At 43.1% G+C, this 17048-nt stretch overlaps 1 protein-coding gene across 1 annotated transcript; it reads left to right on the top strand.

Moving 5' to 3' along the window:
• Positions 1-7191: 7191 nt before the first annotated feature.
• LOC135887852 (olfactory receptor 5G9-like) lies at positions 7192-8124 on the top strand. Its single transcript, XM_065415624.1, is given in 1 exon segment — positions 7192-8124. A coding segment is annotated over 1 exon segment (933 nt).
• Positions 8125-17048: the final 8924 nt, after the last annotated feature.

The following is a 17048-nucleotide window of genomic DNA, read 5'->3' as shown; positions in this document are numbered from 1 at the left end:
GTGACTGTTCATGTAGTTTCAGATTGCTAATGTCTAACAAATTGTTAACTGGTTGTTGGTCTTTGATGATATGGTAAATTGTGATTATCTCAACAAGCATCCATGTCAGTGGCAGCATGGTTACCACAAAGAGCACTGGTGCTAAGGAATCCCCTTGAAAGATTTGTCTTTTTAATTTGAATCTCATCAATTAGTCCCTCCCTGGGAGAGTCGAGTGCTCCAGTTAAACATAGATTGCTGCAGAAAGGGAATGATCCTTGAATAAACCTTGGACATTTTCAGTGTCTCGGTGATCCTTGATTGTGAGACACTGTTGGATGGTCTCTTGTAGAAAAAAAGTTAGCCATTGTGTGGGTAGACTTTCTTTGTTTTCAATCTTCTGTGATCCTCCTGTTTAGCCAGAGGTGGCCTTTTGTTCCTTTCATGTTTACTGTGCTGCCTTTTTGCTCAGGAAACTGCATTCCATTGTGAGCTAGCACTATCCAGATCGTCTTTCCTGGAATTATTGTTAGAAGTTTCCTTATAGTTGGTAAACATGTGGTCAGTCTATAATTCATAGGATCACTACAACTTTCTTTCTTTCTTTCTTTCTTTCTTTCTTTCTTTCTTTCTTTCTTTCTTTCTTTCTTTCTTTCTTTCTTTCTTTCTTTCTTTCTTTCTTTCTTTCTTTTATTGTCCCTGTCACCATCCATTTTTGAAATCCATTCGTCAAACATTTATTAAGTTGTTCAAATAAACAATCATGGAGTGTTGTAAGGCGTTTCAGCCAGAATCCAGGCATCCCATCTGGTCCGGGTGATTTCCAATTTTTCATTTATCTCAGTACCTCATTTCATTCTTTCTTTCTTTCGTTTTTCTGTGTATTCCTCTGTGCTGTGTTTTGTAAACTTTTTCTTTCATTTCTAATCTGGTTCGCTCTCTGCTTATGTTGTACAGTCTCAGACCAGATTTCCTTCCAGAAGCAGTGAAACTCTTCATCGTCATTTATTGGCTCTCTAATTTTGACTATTCTGTTTTTTATTTTTATTTTTTTCCCATCAATCAGATGAAAGACTGTCCTAGGGTCTCTGGTGAAGTGACTGTTCTCTTGATACTAGTAACTTTGTGCTGAGATCTTTCAAGTTCATGACACTAAGCAATCAGTTTCTCTTTACATTGTTCCTTCATAACTCTCACATCCTTTCATTCAGCTGATATTTCATCTCCAAGGATGCTCCTCTTTTCTCTTCAAATGATTTTTCCCATTTTCATACAGTAGGCTGGTATCTCAATGAAAAAGCGTACTTTTCTGTTTTAACCTTCATTTCCATGGAGGTTCTTGAAGATAGGAAGTTTTCCAATGGTTCATATATTCAGATGGCTTGATGTTAAACCAATGATCTGCTACTGTTACTGTAGCATAAATTATATAATTGTACTGGCTAATCCTTGTAGGTTTTTTCTCCAGTTTCCTTGAGCACGTCATTAAGTACTTGCATTATATCATCCAGTGCGTGATGGTCTACAAATTTCAGTTGATAGTGCTGGTGTTCAATGTCTTTTACACTCTGCATGATCTCAATCAACAAACTCTTCAGATTTTCTCTACTTTCTTCAGGTGCTCTTTCACTCAGCTTTGCGACCAGGGGCTGCTAACAGGGAGTTTCGCAAGGGAGTTCTCCAGGTGAAGGAGGAGCTAATACAGCATCTGTGGGGTAAGTGACTGTCTGTAGTGTGTGTTTGTTTGTGTTTGGGGGTTACTTGCTGTGTGCTGAGCTTGTGTTTGTTTGTTTGGTTGTTTGAGGGACCGTGTGCTCTGGCTGGCAGTTGGAGGCAGGTTTGAAAGCTCGAAGCCTCTGGTAATTGGCTGAGCCTTAATCAGTGGGCGGGGCATTCACTCAGGCCAGGGCTTTATAAAGCCGCGCACAAGCGACCAGGGAGCTTTGCGACCAGAGGCTGCTAACAGGGAGTTTCGCAAGGGAGTTTAGAAGGGGAGTGGGAAGGGAGTGGGAGTCCCTCGCCGGCCGTAACCCCATCCCCGTGCCCCCCCCCTAAAACCTATAAACCAAACCACATTCCAAAACTCCCTTCTGTAAACCACCCTTTCACTAACTAGGATACAATGCAGGCAGAAGCCCAGCAGCAGAATGGGGGCTATCCAGTTTATTGCACCGACTGTTGCATGTATGATTACCTGCCCTGTGGGCGGGTGGCGTATGTGTGCAGTCGGTGCAAGGAGCTCCTGGCCCTCAGAGACCATGTACGGACTTTGGAGGCCAGGGTGGCGGAACTGGAGGAGCTGAGAGAGGCAGAGAGGTATGTTGATGAGGCTTTCCGGGACACTGTAGAATTGTCCCACCTCCGCTTAGACAGCACCTGTGCTGTTAAGGAGGAAGAAGGGCCCAGGGAAGTAGAGCAGTCAATGGGAGCAGAGGGAAACTTTCCCGTAGTTGGGACCCTCCTTCCAGATGGTTATGGGGTTGCCTCTCGCACTGAGGTTGCCTCTCCGGGGGAGGGAACTCCACTTTCTAGGAAAAGGCAGGTGTTATTAATGGGAGATTCGATTATTAGAAATGTAGATAGCTGGGTCTGTGATGACCGGGAGAACTGTATGGTGACTTGCCTGCCTGGTGCAAAGGTTGCGGATCTCTCGAGGCATCTAGATAGACTTATGTGTAGTGCTGGGGAGGAGCCGGTGGTCGTGGTACATGTAGGTACCAATGACATAGGGAAGGGTAGGAGAGATGTCCTGGAGGCCAAATTTAGGCTGCTAGGGAAGAGACTGAAATCCAGGACCTCTATGGTGGCATTTTCAGAAATGCTCCCAGTTCCACGCGCAGGGCCAGGTAGGCAGGCAGAGCTTCAGAGTCTCAATGCGTGGATGAGACGATGGTGTAGAGAGGAGGGGTTCACGTTCATTAGGAACTGGGGAAACTTCTGGGATGGGAGGAGCCTATACAGGAGAGATGGGCTCCACCTAAACCAAAGTGGAACCAGAGTGCTGGCACTAAACATTAAAAAGGTTGTAGAGCAGTTTTTAAACTAGGAGATGTGGGGAAGCCGACTGCTGCAGAGGAGCGTGTGGATCGGACACAGACTTCTCTTAGGGGAGAGTCTGATGATAGAGAATCTCCAGGTTATAGTCAGGAGCAGAGGACTGAAAAGTATAATGTAAGGGCCGGATCAGATGATAAACAGTCACATAAAAAAGAATCTGGCACATCAGAAAAAGGCAGGCTAATAAACAGGGACAAGTTTTTAAAGTACTTGTACACAAATGACAGAAGTCTAAATAATAAGATGGGTGAACTAGAGTGCCTTGTGATAAAGGAGGATATAGATATAATAGGCATCACAGAAACCTGGTGGACTGAGAGCAATCAATGGGACACAATCATTCCGGGGTACAAAATATATCAGAAGGACAGAACAGGCCGTGTAGGGGGAGGAGTGGCACTATATGTTAAAGAAAGTGTAGATTCAAATGAAGTAAAAATCTTAAGTGAATCCACAGGTTCCATAGAGTCTCTATGGATAGAAATTTCATGCTCTAGTAAAAATATAACCTTAGGGATCTATTATCGAGCACCTGACCAGGACAGTAATAGTGATGATGAAATGCTAAGGGAAATTAGAGAGGCTATCAAAATTAAGAACCCAATAATAGTGGGGGATTTCAATTATCCCCATATTGACTGGGAACATTTCACTTCAGGACGAAATGCAGAGATAAAATTTCTCGATACTTTAAATGACTCCTTCATGGAGCAGCTGGTACCGGAACCCACAAGGGGAGAGGCGACTCTAGATTTAATCCTGAGTGGAGCGCAGGAGCTGGTCCAAGAGGTAACTATAGCGGGACCGCTTGGAAATAGTGACCATAATACAATAGCATTCAACATCCCTGTGGTGGGAAGAACACCTCAACTGCCCAACACTGTGGCCTTTAATTTCAAAAGGGGGAACTATACAAAAATGAGGGGGTTAGTTAGACAAAAGTTAAAAGGTACAGTGACTAAAGTGAAATCCCTGCAAGTTGCGTGGGCCCTTTTTAAAGACACCATAATAGAGGCTCAACTTCAATGTATACCCCAAATTAAGAACAACAATAAAAGAACTAAAAAAGAGCCACCGTGGCTTAACAACCATGTAAAAGAAGCAGTGAGAGATAAAAAGACTTCCTTTAAAAAGTGGAAGTCAAATCCTAGTGAGGCAAATAGAAAGGAGCACAAACACTGCCAAGTTAAGTGCAAGAGTGTAATAAGAAAAGCCAAAGAGGAGTTTGAAGAACGGCTAGCCAAAAACTCCAAAGGTAATAACAAAATGTTTTTTAAGTACATCAGAAGCAGGAAGCCTGCTAAACAACCAGTGGGGCCCCTTGACGATGAAAATACAAAAGGAGCGCTTAAAGATGATAAAGTCATTGCGGAGAAACTAAATGGATTCTTTGCTTCAGTCTTCACGGCTGAGGATGTTAGGGAGATTCCCAAACCTGAGCTGGCTTTTGTAGGTGACAAACCTGAGGAACTGTCACAGATTGAAGTATCACTAGAGGAGGTTTTGGAATTAATTGATAAACTCAACATTAACAAGTCACCGGGACCAGATGGCATTCACCCAAGAGTTCTGAAAGAACTCAAATGTGAAGTTGCGGAACTATTAACTAAGGTTTGTAACCTGTCCTTTAAATCGGCTTCGGTACCCAATGACTGGAAGTTAGCTAATGTAACGCCAATATTTAAAAAGGGCTCTAGAGGTGATCCCGGCAATTACAGACCGGTAAGTCTAACGTCGGTACCGGGCAAATTAGTTGAAACAATAGTAAAGAACAAAATTGTCAGACACATAGAAAAACATAAACTCTTGAGCAATAGTCAACATGGTTTCTGTAAAGGGAAATCGTGTCTTACTAATCTATTAGAGTTCTTTGAAGGGGTCAACAAACATGTGGACAAGGGGGATCCGGTGGACATAGTGTACTTAGATTTCCAGAAAGCCTTTGACAAGGTCCCTCACCAAAGGCTCTTACGTAAATTAAGCTGTCATGGGATAAAAGGGAAGGTCCTTTCATGGATTGAGAACTGGTTAAAGGACAGGGAACAAAGGGTAGGAATTAATGGTAAATTCTCAGAATGGAGAGGGGTAACTAGTGTTGTTCCCCAAGGGTCAGTCCTAGGACCAATCCTATTCAATTTATTCATAAATGATCTGGACAAAGGGGTAAACAGTGAGGTGGCAAAGTTTGCAGATGATACTAAACTACTCAAGATAGTTAAGACCAAAGCAGATTGTGAAGAACTTCAAAAAGATCTCACAAAACTAAGTGATTGGGCAGCAAAATGGCAAATGAAATTTAATGTGGATAAATGTAAAGTAATGCACATTGGAAAAAATAACCCCAACTATACATACAACATGATGGGGGCTAATTTAGCTACAACGAGTCAGGAAAAAGATCTTGGCGTCATCGTGGATAGTTCTCTAAAGATGTCCACGCAGTGTGCAGAGGCGGTCAAAAAAGCAAAGAGGATGTTAGGAATCATTAAAAAGGGGATAGAGAATAAGACTGAGAATATATTATTGCCCTTATATAAATCCATGGTACGCCCACATCTCGAATACTGTGTACAGATGTGGTCTCCTCACCTCAAAAAAGATATTCTAGCACTAGAAAAGGTTCAGAAAAGAGCAACTAAAATGATTAAGGGTTTAGAGAGGGTCCCATATGAGGAAAGATTAAAGAGGCTAGGACTCTTCAGTTTGGAAAAGAGAAGACTAAGGGGGGACATGATAGAGGTATATAAAATCATGAGTGATGTTGAGAAAGTGGATAAGGAAAAGTTATTTACTTATTCCCATAATACAAGAACTAGGGGTCACCAAATGAAATTAATAGGCAGCAGGTTTAAAACAAATAAAAGGAAGTTCTTCTTCACGCAGCGCACAGTCAACTTGTGGAACTCCTTACCTGAGGAGGTTGTGAAGGCTAGGACTATAACAATGTTTAAAAGGGGACTGGATAAATTCATGGTGGCTAAGTCCATAAATGGCTATTAGCCAGGATGGGTAAGAATGGTGTCCCTAGCCTCTGTTCGTCAGAGGATGGAGATGGATGGCAGGAGAGAGATCACTTGATCATTGCCTGTTAGGTTCACTCCCTCTGGGGCACCTGGCATTGGCCACTGTCGGTAGACAGATACTGGGCTAGATGGACCTTTGGTATGACCCAGTACGGCCTTTCTTATGTTCTTATGTTCTTATGTCCTCCAATTTTCTTCCATTTCTGCCTTTTGTTTATCCTATGTCACTGCTCCCACCAAAATGTTTGTATATAGTTCTACATGAATAATCGCCTTTTCAGGCTTTCAATCTTCATTTGTGTAAATTCTCCTCTTTGGATTAAAGCTCTCAGTTGTGCAGTGAGTCTATGCTCGGTCATTTCTTTCTCAGTGTTGTCGTTTCTCTCCTTCCAGTGTTGGAGCATTTTCTTTGCTCCAGGTTCTCTCTTCTGGTTTTGCCAAAAGACAGCCTCGGATCACTTCTTGGTTTATAAGATGACTCCTTTTCACTCTGTTGTCACAAATGATCTCTGGCTGTTTGGGCAGTTGCACGATACATGAGGTTCCCCACCTCCACACAAAACACTCCGCTGGGGAGGAGGCTGTCATCTAGATATTGTAATTGGGATCAATCCAATAAGATTCTACAGATATTACATTCTGTAGTTTTTGTAGAGTATTTATAGAATTGGCCAGATCCCATGACGGTGTGCATCAGCCATAGCTCCATAGGCACCAATGGGCCAAATGCCCTGCTGGTTAGGGCATTCACCTCCAGATGCAGGAAACCGAGTATCCAGTCCCTCTGCTCCAAAGCTTTTTATTATTTAACCACAGTGGAACAGCTTCAACAGGAGAGAATGAGGGAGCCCTATGTCCAACTGTCCCAATATCACAGCTGAGCGGTATTTCTGTGAGTACCAGTGGGGCCTTATCCTGGGATTTAGGGAACTAAAGGAGTAGTTTGGTGCCAAAGTCCTTTTCTGCATCTAGCCCATTTTTGCCTATTTTAAACACACATTTTATAGGATGTAGAAGGCCTCTTTACATTCATCCTACTGATCAGATGATCTCCACATGCCATTTCAATTTACTTGTGTGTTAATTGTATTTTTTTCCAGTCTGACAGGTCAGTTTTCCTGAGTAAGAATCCATGGGAAATCAAACCGAAGTGACTGAATTTATTATCCTGGGACTTTCCAATGACCCACAGCTGCAGATTTTTCTCTTCCTGGTTTTTTTACTTGTCTACCTAATCACGCTTTTGGCAAACATGGTGATCATGGTGGTGATAAGGTCTGATCCTCACCTTCACACCCCAATGTACTTCTTCCTGTCTCATTAATCCTTTGTTGATATCTGCTATTCCTCAACTGTTGTGCCTAAGATGTTGGTGCATTTCCTAGCAGAGTACAAAACCATTTCTGTCAATAGCTGCATTGCACAGATGTTTTTCATTTTGCAGCTGGCTACTACTGACATTTTTATTCTCTCAGCAATGGCTTATGACCGCTACGCTGCCATCTGTGACCCATTGCGTTACATGGAGAGAATGAGAAAAGGGATCTGTGTTCAGCTGGTGAGTGGTGCATGGGCAATAGGCTTCTTCCATGCCCTGCTTAACACAGTTTTTGCCCTCAAGTTGCATTTCTGTGGGCCCAGTCAAATCAACCATTTCAGCTGTGAGCTTCCTCCTCTGTTACAACTGTCCTGCACTGAGAGTCTCACCAATCAAGTGGTGCTTCTTACTTCTGCTGTGATATTTGCATCAAGCTCCTTCCTCCTCACCCTGATCTCCTACATTCACATCATCTCCACCGTCCTGAGGATACAGTCCGCAGTGGGCAAGTGTAAAGTCTTCTCCACCTGCAGCTCCCACCTGATTGTGGTTGGCTTATTCTACCTGACAGGTTTTCTCCAGTACACAAAACCCAGCTCGGTCTCCTCTGTCGTTCTGGATGAAATGTTCTCCATCCAGTATAGCATCTTGACCCCCATGTTAAACCCCATCATCTACAGCCTGAAAAACAAGGAGGTGAAAACAGCTATAGGGAAAATGTTTCAGAAATTCAAATTTCTCAAGTAGTGTCGATCAAGGGGAAAAGAACTGTGGATAACGTGTGTTTGGGAGATTCTCAGCTCACGTATCTGACGCTTTGGGCCAAAGCCTCAGCTGCTCTTAATCAGTGTGGTTCCATTGAACTCAGCAGGCCACATCCCCATTGGGTAGAAGAGACACTGGAGCAAGGAGGACGGGATCCTGGGTCTCCACGTAGGTTGCATGCTAGAAGCACCAGAATCTACAGCCATTCATGCGTGTTTTCTCTTTCTCTCTTTCTTTCTTTCTTCAATGCAGCTATAGCCAATTTGTACCACTTGAGGATATGACCAGTTCTATGAAAAGAACAGCTGTGTCTATAGCATTCTGTAGTTCTTCTAGAGTATTTTGTTGAAAACCCTATTTAATATCTGTAATATGTTATAGGATTCATCCTTATTAATGTCTCTGTCTCCAATAATAACAGTAATTAATAATGAGTGTGATCGCCAGCTGGGTCAAGATGCACAAAGAAAGTAAAACTCTATTAGGCGAGCTTGAGAAGGACACATATCAGGTATCCCATATCACAGTGGTTAGGGCACCCACATGGGAGGAAGCAGATCCCTTTTTAAAATGTTTCTCCTTATAGGCACTTGAGGAGGGTCTCCAACATCCCTAAGTGCTAGGATACCATTTGAGGGGTTTCCTCCACCTAATTGCTTCTTCTTCTCTCCCCTCTCTTGCTATGGTTTCTTGCCACCTTAGGTGGGGTTAGAGGCTTCCAAGCTGAGAATTCCAAGGCGAAGGAGGTGTCTTCCACCAGAGGAGATAGGGACTGAACTCCTGTGATATCTGCAGTATTTAGAACACAACCCTCTGCTTGGCCTTTCCCATTGGCTAAGAAACCATCTGTCATGTTGGCTTTTTTTTAATCCCATTATTAGGTGTCTGTGTCTCCACTTTTACTGTGTAGGGAGCCTGGCTGCCAAGCTCAGGCTCTGGGAACCAAAGGATTACAAAAATAACTTAAAAATTATCCACTGCAATGCTCAGCATTAAAACAGCTACATCCCTTTGTGAATCTAACTCTGGATGTAAATTGACATAGGGCCATTACATCAATGGAATTAGGTGGATTTACATGAACTGGGAATCGGGCCCATAGTGTCCATATTCTAAATTGATTTTACATTCCTCAAATTTCCCTCACCGTTGAGTTGGAAAGACCCATGTATCATCGAGTTTCCACTTAAATCCTAAACATAATAGGAAGTGGTGCTGGCACTATGCACCCCAGTGAAATTCACCCTTAGATGCAGCACCACAGCTGGTGGAAAGCAACATAACTCCACTGAAAGAAACAGGACTACACCAATATATGTCAGCTGAGGACCTTGCCTCGGCGAATAAAGTTATGATTCAGAATCCACCTGTTGTCAAATTTGGATTTACAGAGATATCGTCTCAGGTAAATGAAGAGCCAACCAGCAGGCTGGGATTTTCAAAAGAGTTTAGGCAAGTTAGGTGCCCTACTCCTATTGAATTGGAAAAATGACATGCCCAAGGTCAGTCAGAATGTCGGTGGAGAGGAAGATATTGAAGTCTCATCTCTTCCATCCCTGTTTCTGCTTTGGATCATACAATCATCCATGTGCCCGCTGGTAGTCCCATATCTCTTCCCATCTCAGCCTGGGACTAACAGAATGCACTCCCTGTCCCCATTAAGAAAGATACCACCCTCTCCTCCTGGTTTCACAGGGAGAAGGCGGGGGGAGGGCTGCGAACCCGGCCGCGGCACCGCTCTCACCGACTGGCCAGAGCTCTGGGGGGAGGGCGGTGAGCCCGGCCGCGGCCCCGCTCTCCCCGGCCAGCCGGAGCGCCGCCCCCCTCCAGGTGCCGCCCCAAGCATGGGCTTGGTCAGCTGGTGCCTGGAGCCGGCCCTGGTTGGGAGTAAACAAAATGTCAAAATATGGAGCTTCCTGGGTGATGGACATTTCTGTATCGTCTCTAGTATTTGTACACTGCCAAGTATAACAAGGAACTAATTTCATAGATTAAAAGGCCAGAAGGGACCCCTGTGATCCCTAGTCTGTCCTCCTGTATCACACGGGCCAAATGTATTTATTTATATATATAAAATAAAGAAGTGGTTTCTCCAGTGTCTCAGTCTATTATATTTAAGCTCTCTGGGTCATAGACTCTCTTTAATTTCATCTTAAGCACAGAGACTAGTATTTTGTTGGTGCTTAATGGACGATTGATGGTAATAACCTTCTGTAATTTGGGGAAAACAACCTCACAGATGGAGTGCAGAGTTTAATACATGTTGTAATAATTTGGCTTACAAACTTACCCTCATTATGAGCTCAACTGTGAAAAGTATGTGACAGTTCATCAGATGTCACAGTAGCCTCTAATAGCAAATGGTGATGGAAAAAGAAAAAGCAGGGGTGGCCAACCTGAGCCTGAGAAGGAGCCAGAATTTACCAATGTACATTCTCAAAGAGCCACGGTAATACATCAGCAACACCCCCATTAGCTCCCCCGTCCCCGCTCCCAACGCCTCCCACCCACCGGCAGCCCCCCCCCCGATCAGCGCCTTCCCGCACCTCCCGATCAGCTGTTTCATGGTGTGCAAGAGGCTCAGCGGGTGAGGGGGAGAGGGAGGAGCAAGGGCATAGTAGGCTCAGGGGAGGGGGCAGGAAGGGGTGGAGTGGGGGCAGAGCCAGGGGTTCAGCAGTGAGCACCCCCAGCACATTGGAAAGTTGGCACCTGTAGCTGCAGCCCTGGACTGGGTGCCTATGCAAGGAGCCACATATTAACTTCTGAAGAGCCTCATGTTGCTCTGGAGCCACAGGTTGGCCACTAAAGGGAGGGAGAAAGAGCGATTGAATTAGTCCAAAGGAAAAGGTTTCCTGATAGAACTTACAAACTGTGCTAAGATCATGCCTCATAAATAAGGCAGCGAGAGACAGAAAAATCAGTGAGCCAAAATCAGTGTATCAAACTAGGCCTAATGGCTGAGCAAAGTAATGAGGGGATGGGCTATTGCACCCAGCAGTCCCTTTTTGGGGTTCTTAAACAAAAGAGACTTGAGTAGAAAAGTTGGCTACTGGAGTGAGCGTCACCATCATGGCTGACACCCCCGCCATTTCCTGGGACCGCAGAACTTCTTCATCCTAATCCTGAAAGACGTCCTGACCAGACTGGTCTAGAGCGAGGGAGGAAGATGACACCACCACTGCCTTCAGCTAGATCCCAAATACCACCTGAATTGTGAGACTTTCTCTTGCTACGTCTTCCTCTCCTTCGACCTGCCTCCTTTTCCTTTGCCACTTTATTTCTTCTCTTTCCTATCCCTCCCCTTTTCCCTTCTGTCTAATGAGTGTCTGGCTTAGCAGGACAAGGCTGTATACTTAGCAGCACTGCTGTGAGCCTGTGACCAGAAAGAGGCCACTGAAAGTAATGCCCTAAACAGCTGGATGTTGGTACAAGCTTGCCAGGTCTCTAAGTGGCTAATAAGACTGTGGGCCGTGCCTGTGTTTCTCCAGCAGTGAGGTTGCAAATGAGAGTCAACCCCAGAGACTGAAGCTGTGTTTTCTATCTTTGCTGATCCTTTCTCTCCCCATGTGTGTGTGTTTCTGTTGTTTTGTCTTCTAGGAAATGGGATCAGACTTTAACAAGAACTTTAACAAGAACAGCAATGAGAGCTCTACTAACTTCTTCTCTTTTCCCCAAAAGAACAGTTATTACCCTCTTCAATGCCATCTAAAAGTGTTTCCGCTAAAGCGGAGGGGAATAATGGAGGCTGCTAAAATATAAGCCTTATTTAACTCTTTCCTTTTCAAAGACTTTAATTTTTCCCTTCTTTTCTGTGTCTTTAATAAAAGCTAAAAAGGATGTTTAATGGTGTGTTTGCCACAGTAACAAGTAGGCAGAGCTCTCTGTATACCAAATTCTGAAGTGTGTTTAACATTGTTCAGTGCTGGACAGCAACTGGGGTATGTTCATAGAAATGTATCCCTACAGCCTGTCTGCATTCAGATCTCCAACGGAGGCTAACAGGACTTCCTCTTTTTGACTTCCTGAGGGATTGAGCCCAATCAATATTGTGTGTGATCCCTGTCCCGCAGACAGATTCAGAATCATGGTAGTGATCCATAGTCACACTTAACTGGAATATGATTATTCATGTGTTCATCCTATGCACTGAAGTAGCCCTTTTGCAGGATTGGTCACTATATGAATATTTATATAAGCATTTCAGTTTTCACTAAGCCAAGTAAATTGTACACGATTGTAATTAGATCTTCATTTTTCCAGGGCTCTGAATTCTGGGCACTGAGGAAGAGAAAGGAGGAAATCTTGAATACAGGGGAAATGAAAATTTTAGGATGGGTGATTGGAGTTACAAGGATGGACCATGTTCAGAACAAACAAAGTAGGGGAAGTAGGAAGGTGGTACCAATTATTTTAAAAAGCTGAGGGAATCCAGGTTTAGATGGTTTGGTTATGCAAAAAGAAAATCGGGAGAACATATAGGAAAGAGGGAGTTAAATTTAGAAGTGGAGGGTAAGAGAAGTGTTGGAATACCCAAAATTAGATGGATGGATGTCATAGTTAAGCATTTGGTTAGCTTCTTGGTTTGAGGAAATATATACATGACAAACTAGAATGGATAAGAAGAATTTGAAGACCAAACCCTATATAAATGGGAAGAAGGCTAGAAGAAGATTTGAGTTGAGTAAGTGCAGCCAGAGGTTCAGACACTATATTGCAAGATTGTCGTTGTGACAGATATGACAGTATCCTGTAATATCTTGGAAAAACCTTACTGAATTAAGTTTAACATGCTTGGAGTTTGTTGTATTAAAAATGCAAATGTTTATGTACTCTTTAAAATTGCATGGACATTCTTTAGGAGGAAGTCATGAATAATGCAATCTCTGGAAGCTATTAGGAACTTCAAAAGATTATTGGGGACAATGCGAGTGAAGTGAATGTCCAAGGACATTTGTGGGGGGGGAGGGAATGCAAATGCAGGCCCGGATTTAGGGGAAGCGACCCAGGGCTTGGGAGGCATGGGTCTCGGGGTTCTGCTTTTGTTGTTAGTGACAAAATACAGATTTACAAATCCTAGTGTGCAAATTTAGCTTCTTATATGACAGGGATAAATCATGCATGCAAATCATGCACCAAAGTAATGAAATGTGCTACAAATGCAATTTAAAAATAAGGTATTCAAACATTTAACCAATGGAGGGGGGACCCAAAGACGCTTCTCGCCTGGGGTGCCATTTAGTCTAGGGCCAACCCTGTGCAAATGACTCTCCTGGAAACCCTTCTTTTGAAGCTACACTTTGGGCAGAGATTGAAGAGATGTTGCATGTATAATCAGCCAGACAAAGAGACAAACTCAATAAATGAGTCACTCACAGAGTCAGGCACTGTTCTTGTTCTGAGGTGAGGATGTGAAGAACATGAATCCACAGGAAAATCCCTGAGTAAGGATTGAAGGAGAGCTCTTACCAAAGCCAATGTTGCAGTTGGGGTGATCTCTGCTAAGGTTGTTATATTAAAAACAATAAAAGGAACCTATACATTTTCCTTGGTAGTGATTTACCTTAAGACTAAAATATGTTTGCTTAGAAAGAGCTCTGTGGTAATTTACAAGCATAGCAATTACACTGTCTAGTGTCTCTGAGAAGAGAAGTGAAGCTGGTCTGTTAGGCAGATTATCTTTTGCTTGGAATAACACAGTGAAGGCAGGTAACTTGTCTGCCCTGGAATACCCCATCAGAAGGAAGAACAATGCAAGTCTTCACCCAAGAGAGGTAATGGCTGGGGAGCAGGAGGCCTGAGACTGGGTGGCCTCAATGGACCATAGCGGGGAAACACAGGTGCTCTTGTCCTGAACTTTACCAATCATTGCACAGTCAGCCCTGTTTAAGGAGCAAACCCCACTCAGCAGACCCTGAGAATCTCCATCTGGTTGCTGGCTCCCTGCCCCATGCTCCCTTTCCTAGAGAAAACAATGTCCCTCTGATGCAGGTTTATTTTCCATATGGTGCTGGCTCACTTCTTGTCCACAAGACATGGAGTTTCTGCCCCACAGAGGATGTTCTACCCTTGAACAGAGACCTGGAAAATAACTCCATGTCGCTCGAAAGCTTGTCCTTTTCACTAATAAAAGTGGTCCAACTTGTCACAGAAAGAGAGAGAGAGAGAGAGATGCTAATGAAACAATAAATGACACACAGAGAAGTATAAAGAGAAATAATGCTGTTAGTCTATCTATGCAATTAATAAAAATGTACACTATTCACATCAGGAAATGTTCAAAATATAGATGGCAGTTTCTGATCTCTGGAAAAAGGCATAGACCCATATCAGTGGTTTTATTAGTCAGTTAGCTGTGAATGTTGGCCTTGTTTTGTGTCCTTAAGTTATTTCTGAACTCATCCTGATTTCACTGAATGCTTTAAAAACAATTTGGATGGGCAATTTCTTTTGCCCAGGGTTAATCATGACCTGGCTACAGAACATATAAATGGCAACAATATTGAATGGGTGAATAGTTTTATGTATCTGGGTTGTCAGTTGACACCAAGACGTTCTATATCTGAAGAAGTCACAAGTCTGATGGGTCTTGTGTCAATGACATTTCAGCATCCTTCAAAGGCCCCTGCTTGGGTTGCAGGATGTCTATATGACAACTAAGAAACAAGTGTTACATGTTGTTGTGATGACATCTCTCTTATATGCAGAAGAAACGTATCCATTATACACAGCTGAGAAGAGGAAACTAAACAGTTTACAGTGTCAAAAGTTACAGCGTATTCTTCACTTCCATTTGTTTGATTTGTCACAAATGAGGAGATACTTAGCTGATCCCAGCAAGTTGCAGTCTGGCATCAGTTGAGAAGATGACTGCAATGGTGGAGTCATGTTCAACTCACAGAAGAAGTTATGCTTTTACTGAAGCTTTTTATATCTGGGGTCAAAGGAAATAGAGCACGAGGCTGACTAAGAATAAGATTGGAAGATGCAATTTTGTGGGATTTAAGAAACCTTAATCCTCCCATACTGACTCTGTGGAAGGAAGAAGACTTGCAAGGAACCATTTAAGATGGAAACCAATTGTATACGCTGCCATGGTTGCATTATAGCCATGTGTATCTGCTGATGCTGATGTGCTGCTGATTTATACAAAGCAAACTGCTTCAAGAGGAGACACTAAGAAAGCCCTTTCTCAATCTAGCCTAGAGATTAAAGCACTTTCCTGAGAGATGGGAAACCAAACTTCAAATCTCTGCTCCACAACAGACAGAGGTGGGTCATGAATGAGTGTCTGCCACGTGTCAGGTGATGAGTCCCCTAACCAATGTGTGAAAGGTACTGCAAGTCAATGAGGATCCCTGTGCCTCTTTGTGAATTTAGCCTTTTTTTCCCGTTTGGCTCGGATGAAACTATTTGGTAAACTTATTTCAAATTTACAAATGTATCAGGTCAATCAAAACAGCATTTTTTGGTGAATCGGCTGTTAGACTGTAAAATGGCAGGAAATAATAGGAGATGAGACAAAGGAAAAGCTATATTGTATAGAGCTGGGCAAAATTTTTCAGACACTTTGCTCCTTTCTCATTCCTTAACCTGTGCATCCATCTATTGGTGATGTTTAAGGATGGCTGCCCTATTCCCATGCTTTCACCTCCACTGCCCTCTTGTGGAATTATACATTATGGCTATCATCTTCAAAGGAGTCTAGGGAGATTAAATCATTTGCTATTTGGATGTCTAACTCCTTAGCCTACTTTAGAGAATCTGAGCCTAAATACATTCCTTTTTCATTGACTGTCCCTGAGATTGGAAACCTAAATCACTTGGGCTCTTTTCATAATCTAAGCCTCAGTACCCTCATTCTTATGAACCATACACCGTTGTTTAAGGGCTGACCCAACACAGTGTTCTCGGTAGCTTGTCACAGAGAGTGAACTTCAGGGATCTTGCTCCAGGGGGAACAAGACAGCATTTAAACAGCTCTCAAGAAATCAACTCTTAGTCTTGGAGTCTGCTAAGGAAAGGGTCTTTGTTCCACTCCCAATGATAACACTTGAAGTGTCTCACTGCTCCTGGTAAAACAAATATTTGAAGTCTTAAATGTGGTTTTCCAGAGGCAAAGAGAGAGATTAGACAGACAAATCAATAAGTTAGTAGATAGACTAAGAAAACAAAAAGAGAAAATCACAGGTCAGAATGATCTCACCATCTTTATGATCTATATTAAAAAACAGGTGAGTTGATTCATGTTTTTATTCATTGTAATCTTTTATTTTCCTTTTAATTTCAAAAGACCAAGTTCTGCCCCTACCCCTTATCTAGGAGTGGGTCTCTCTGCAGAGTCCCTTTGTGTGAGCGGACTGCTGCATTCAGGCAGAAATCAGAGTGAGTAGCAGCATGGGGGTCATGGCTGGCAATCCAGCCATCTCTCTCTCTCTCTCTCTGTGTTTCTCAAGGCAGCACTGAGAACACTGAGATCAGCTGGTGCAGGATAACAGTAGTTTCTACTTTTGGAGTCTGTGTGTTGGGGGGTGAGTAGATTGGGACAGGGCATTCTCTAGAGAAGACACTTAGCTTTTGGTTTCACTGTGCACAGAGCTTTTGTTACCACTCAGGCAAGGTCCATCTCTTTGCTCGGGCATCTGTCTGATTAGCTGATATTTGGGAAAAGATGTATTTTCTCTCTCTGGGATACATATGGGATAAACATTGATTTGACATTGGACAGAACATTGGCTTCATTCCCATTTCCACTACAAATCAATGTAAATTCCATTAGGGCAGGAGAGATTCTCTTATGTAGGAAAAGCCTGATATTCAGATGTGCAGTTAAAAGTCCCATTGGGTTGAGTTTAAGTGACTTAGGAACAAAACTCTCATTAACTTACAATCAGATCCCTCTTTTTAAA

The sequence above is a fragment of the Emys orbicularis genome, chromosome 13, assembly GCF_028017835.1.
Source record: "Emys orbicularis isolate rEmyOrb1 chromosome 13, rEmyOrb1.hap1, whole genome shotgun sequence".
Lineage (NCBI taxonomy): Eukaryota > Metazoa > Chordata > Testudines > Emydidae > Emys > Emys orbicularis.
This window is presented reverse-complemented; position numbering and strand designations above follow the sequence as displayed.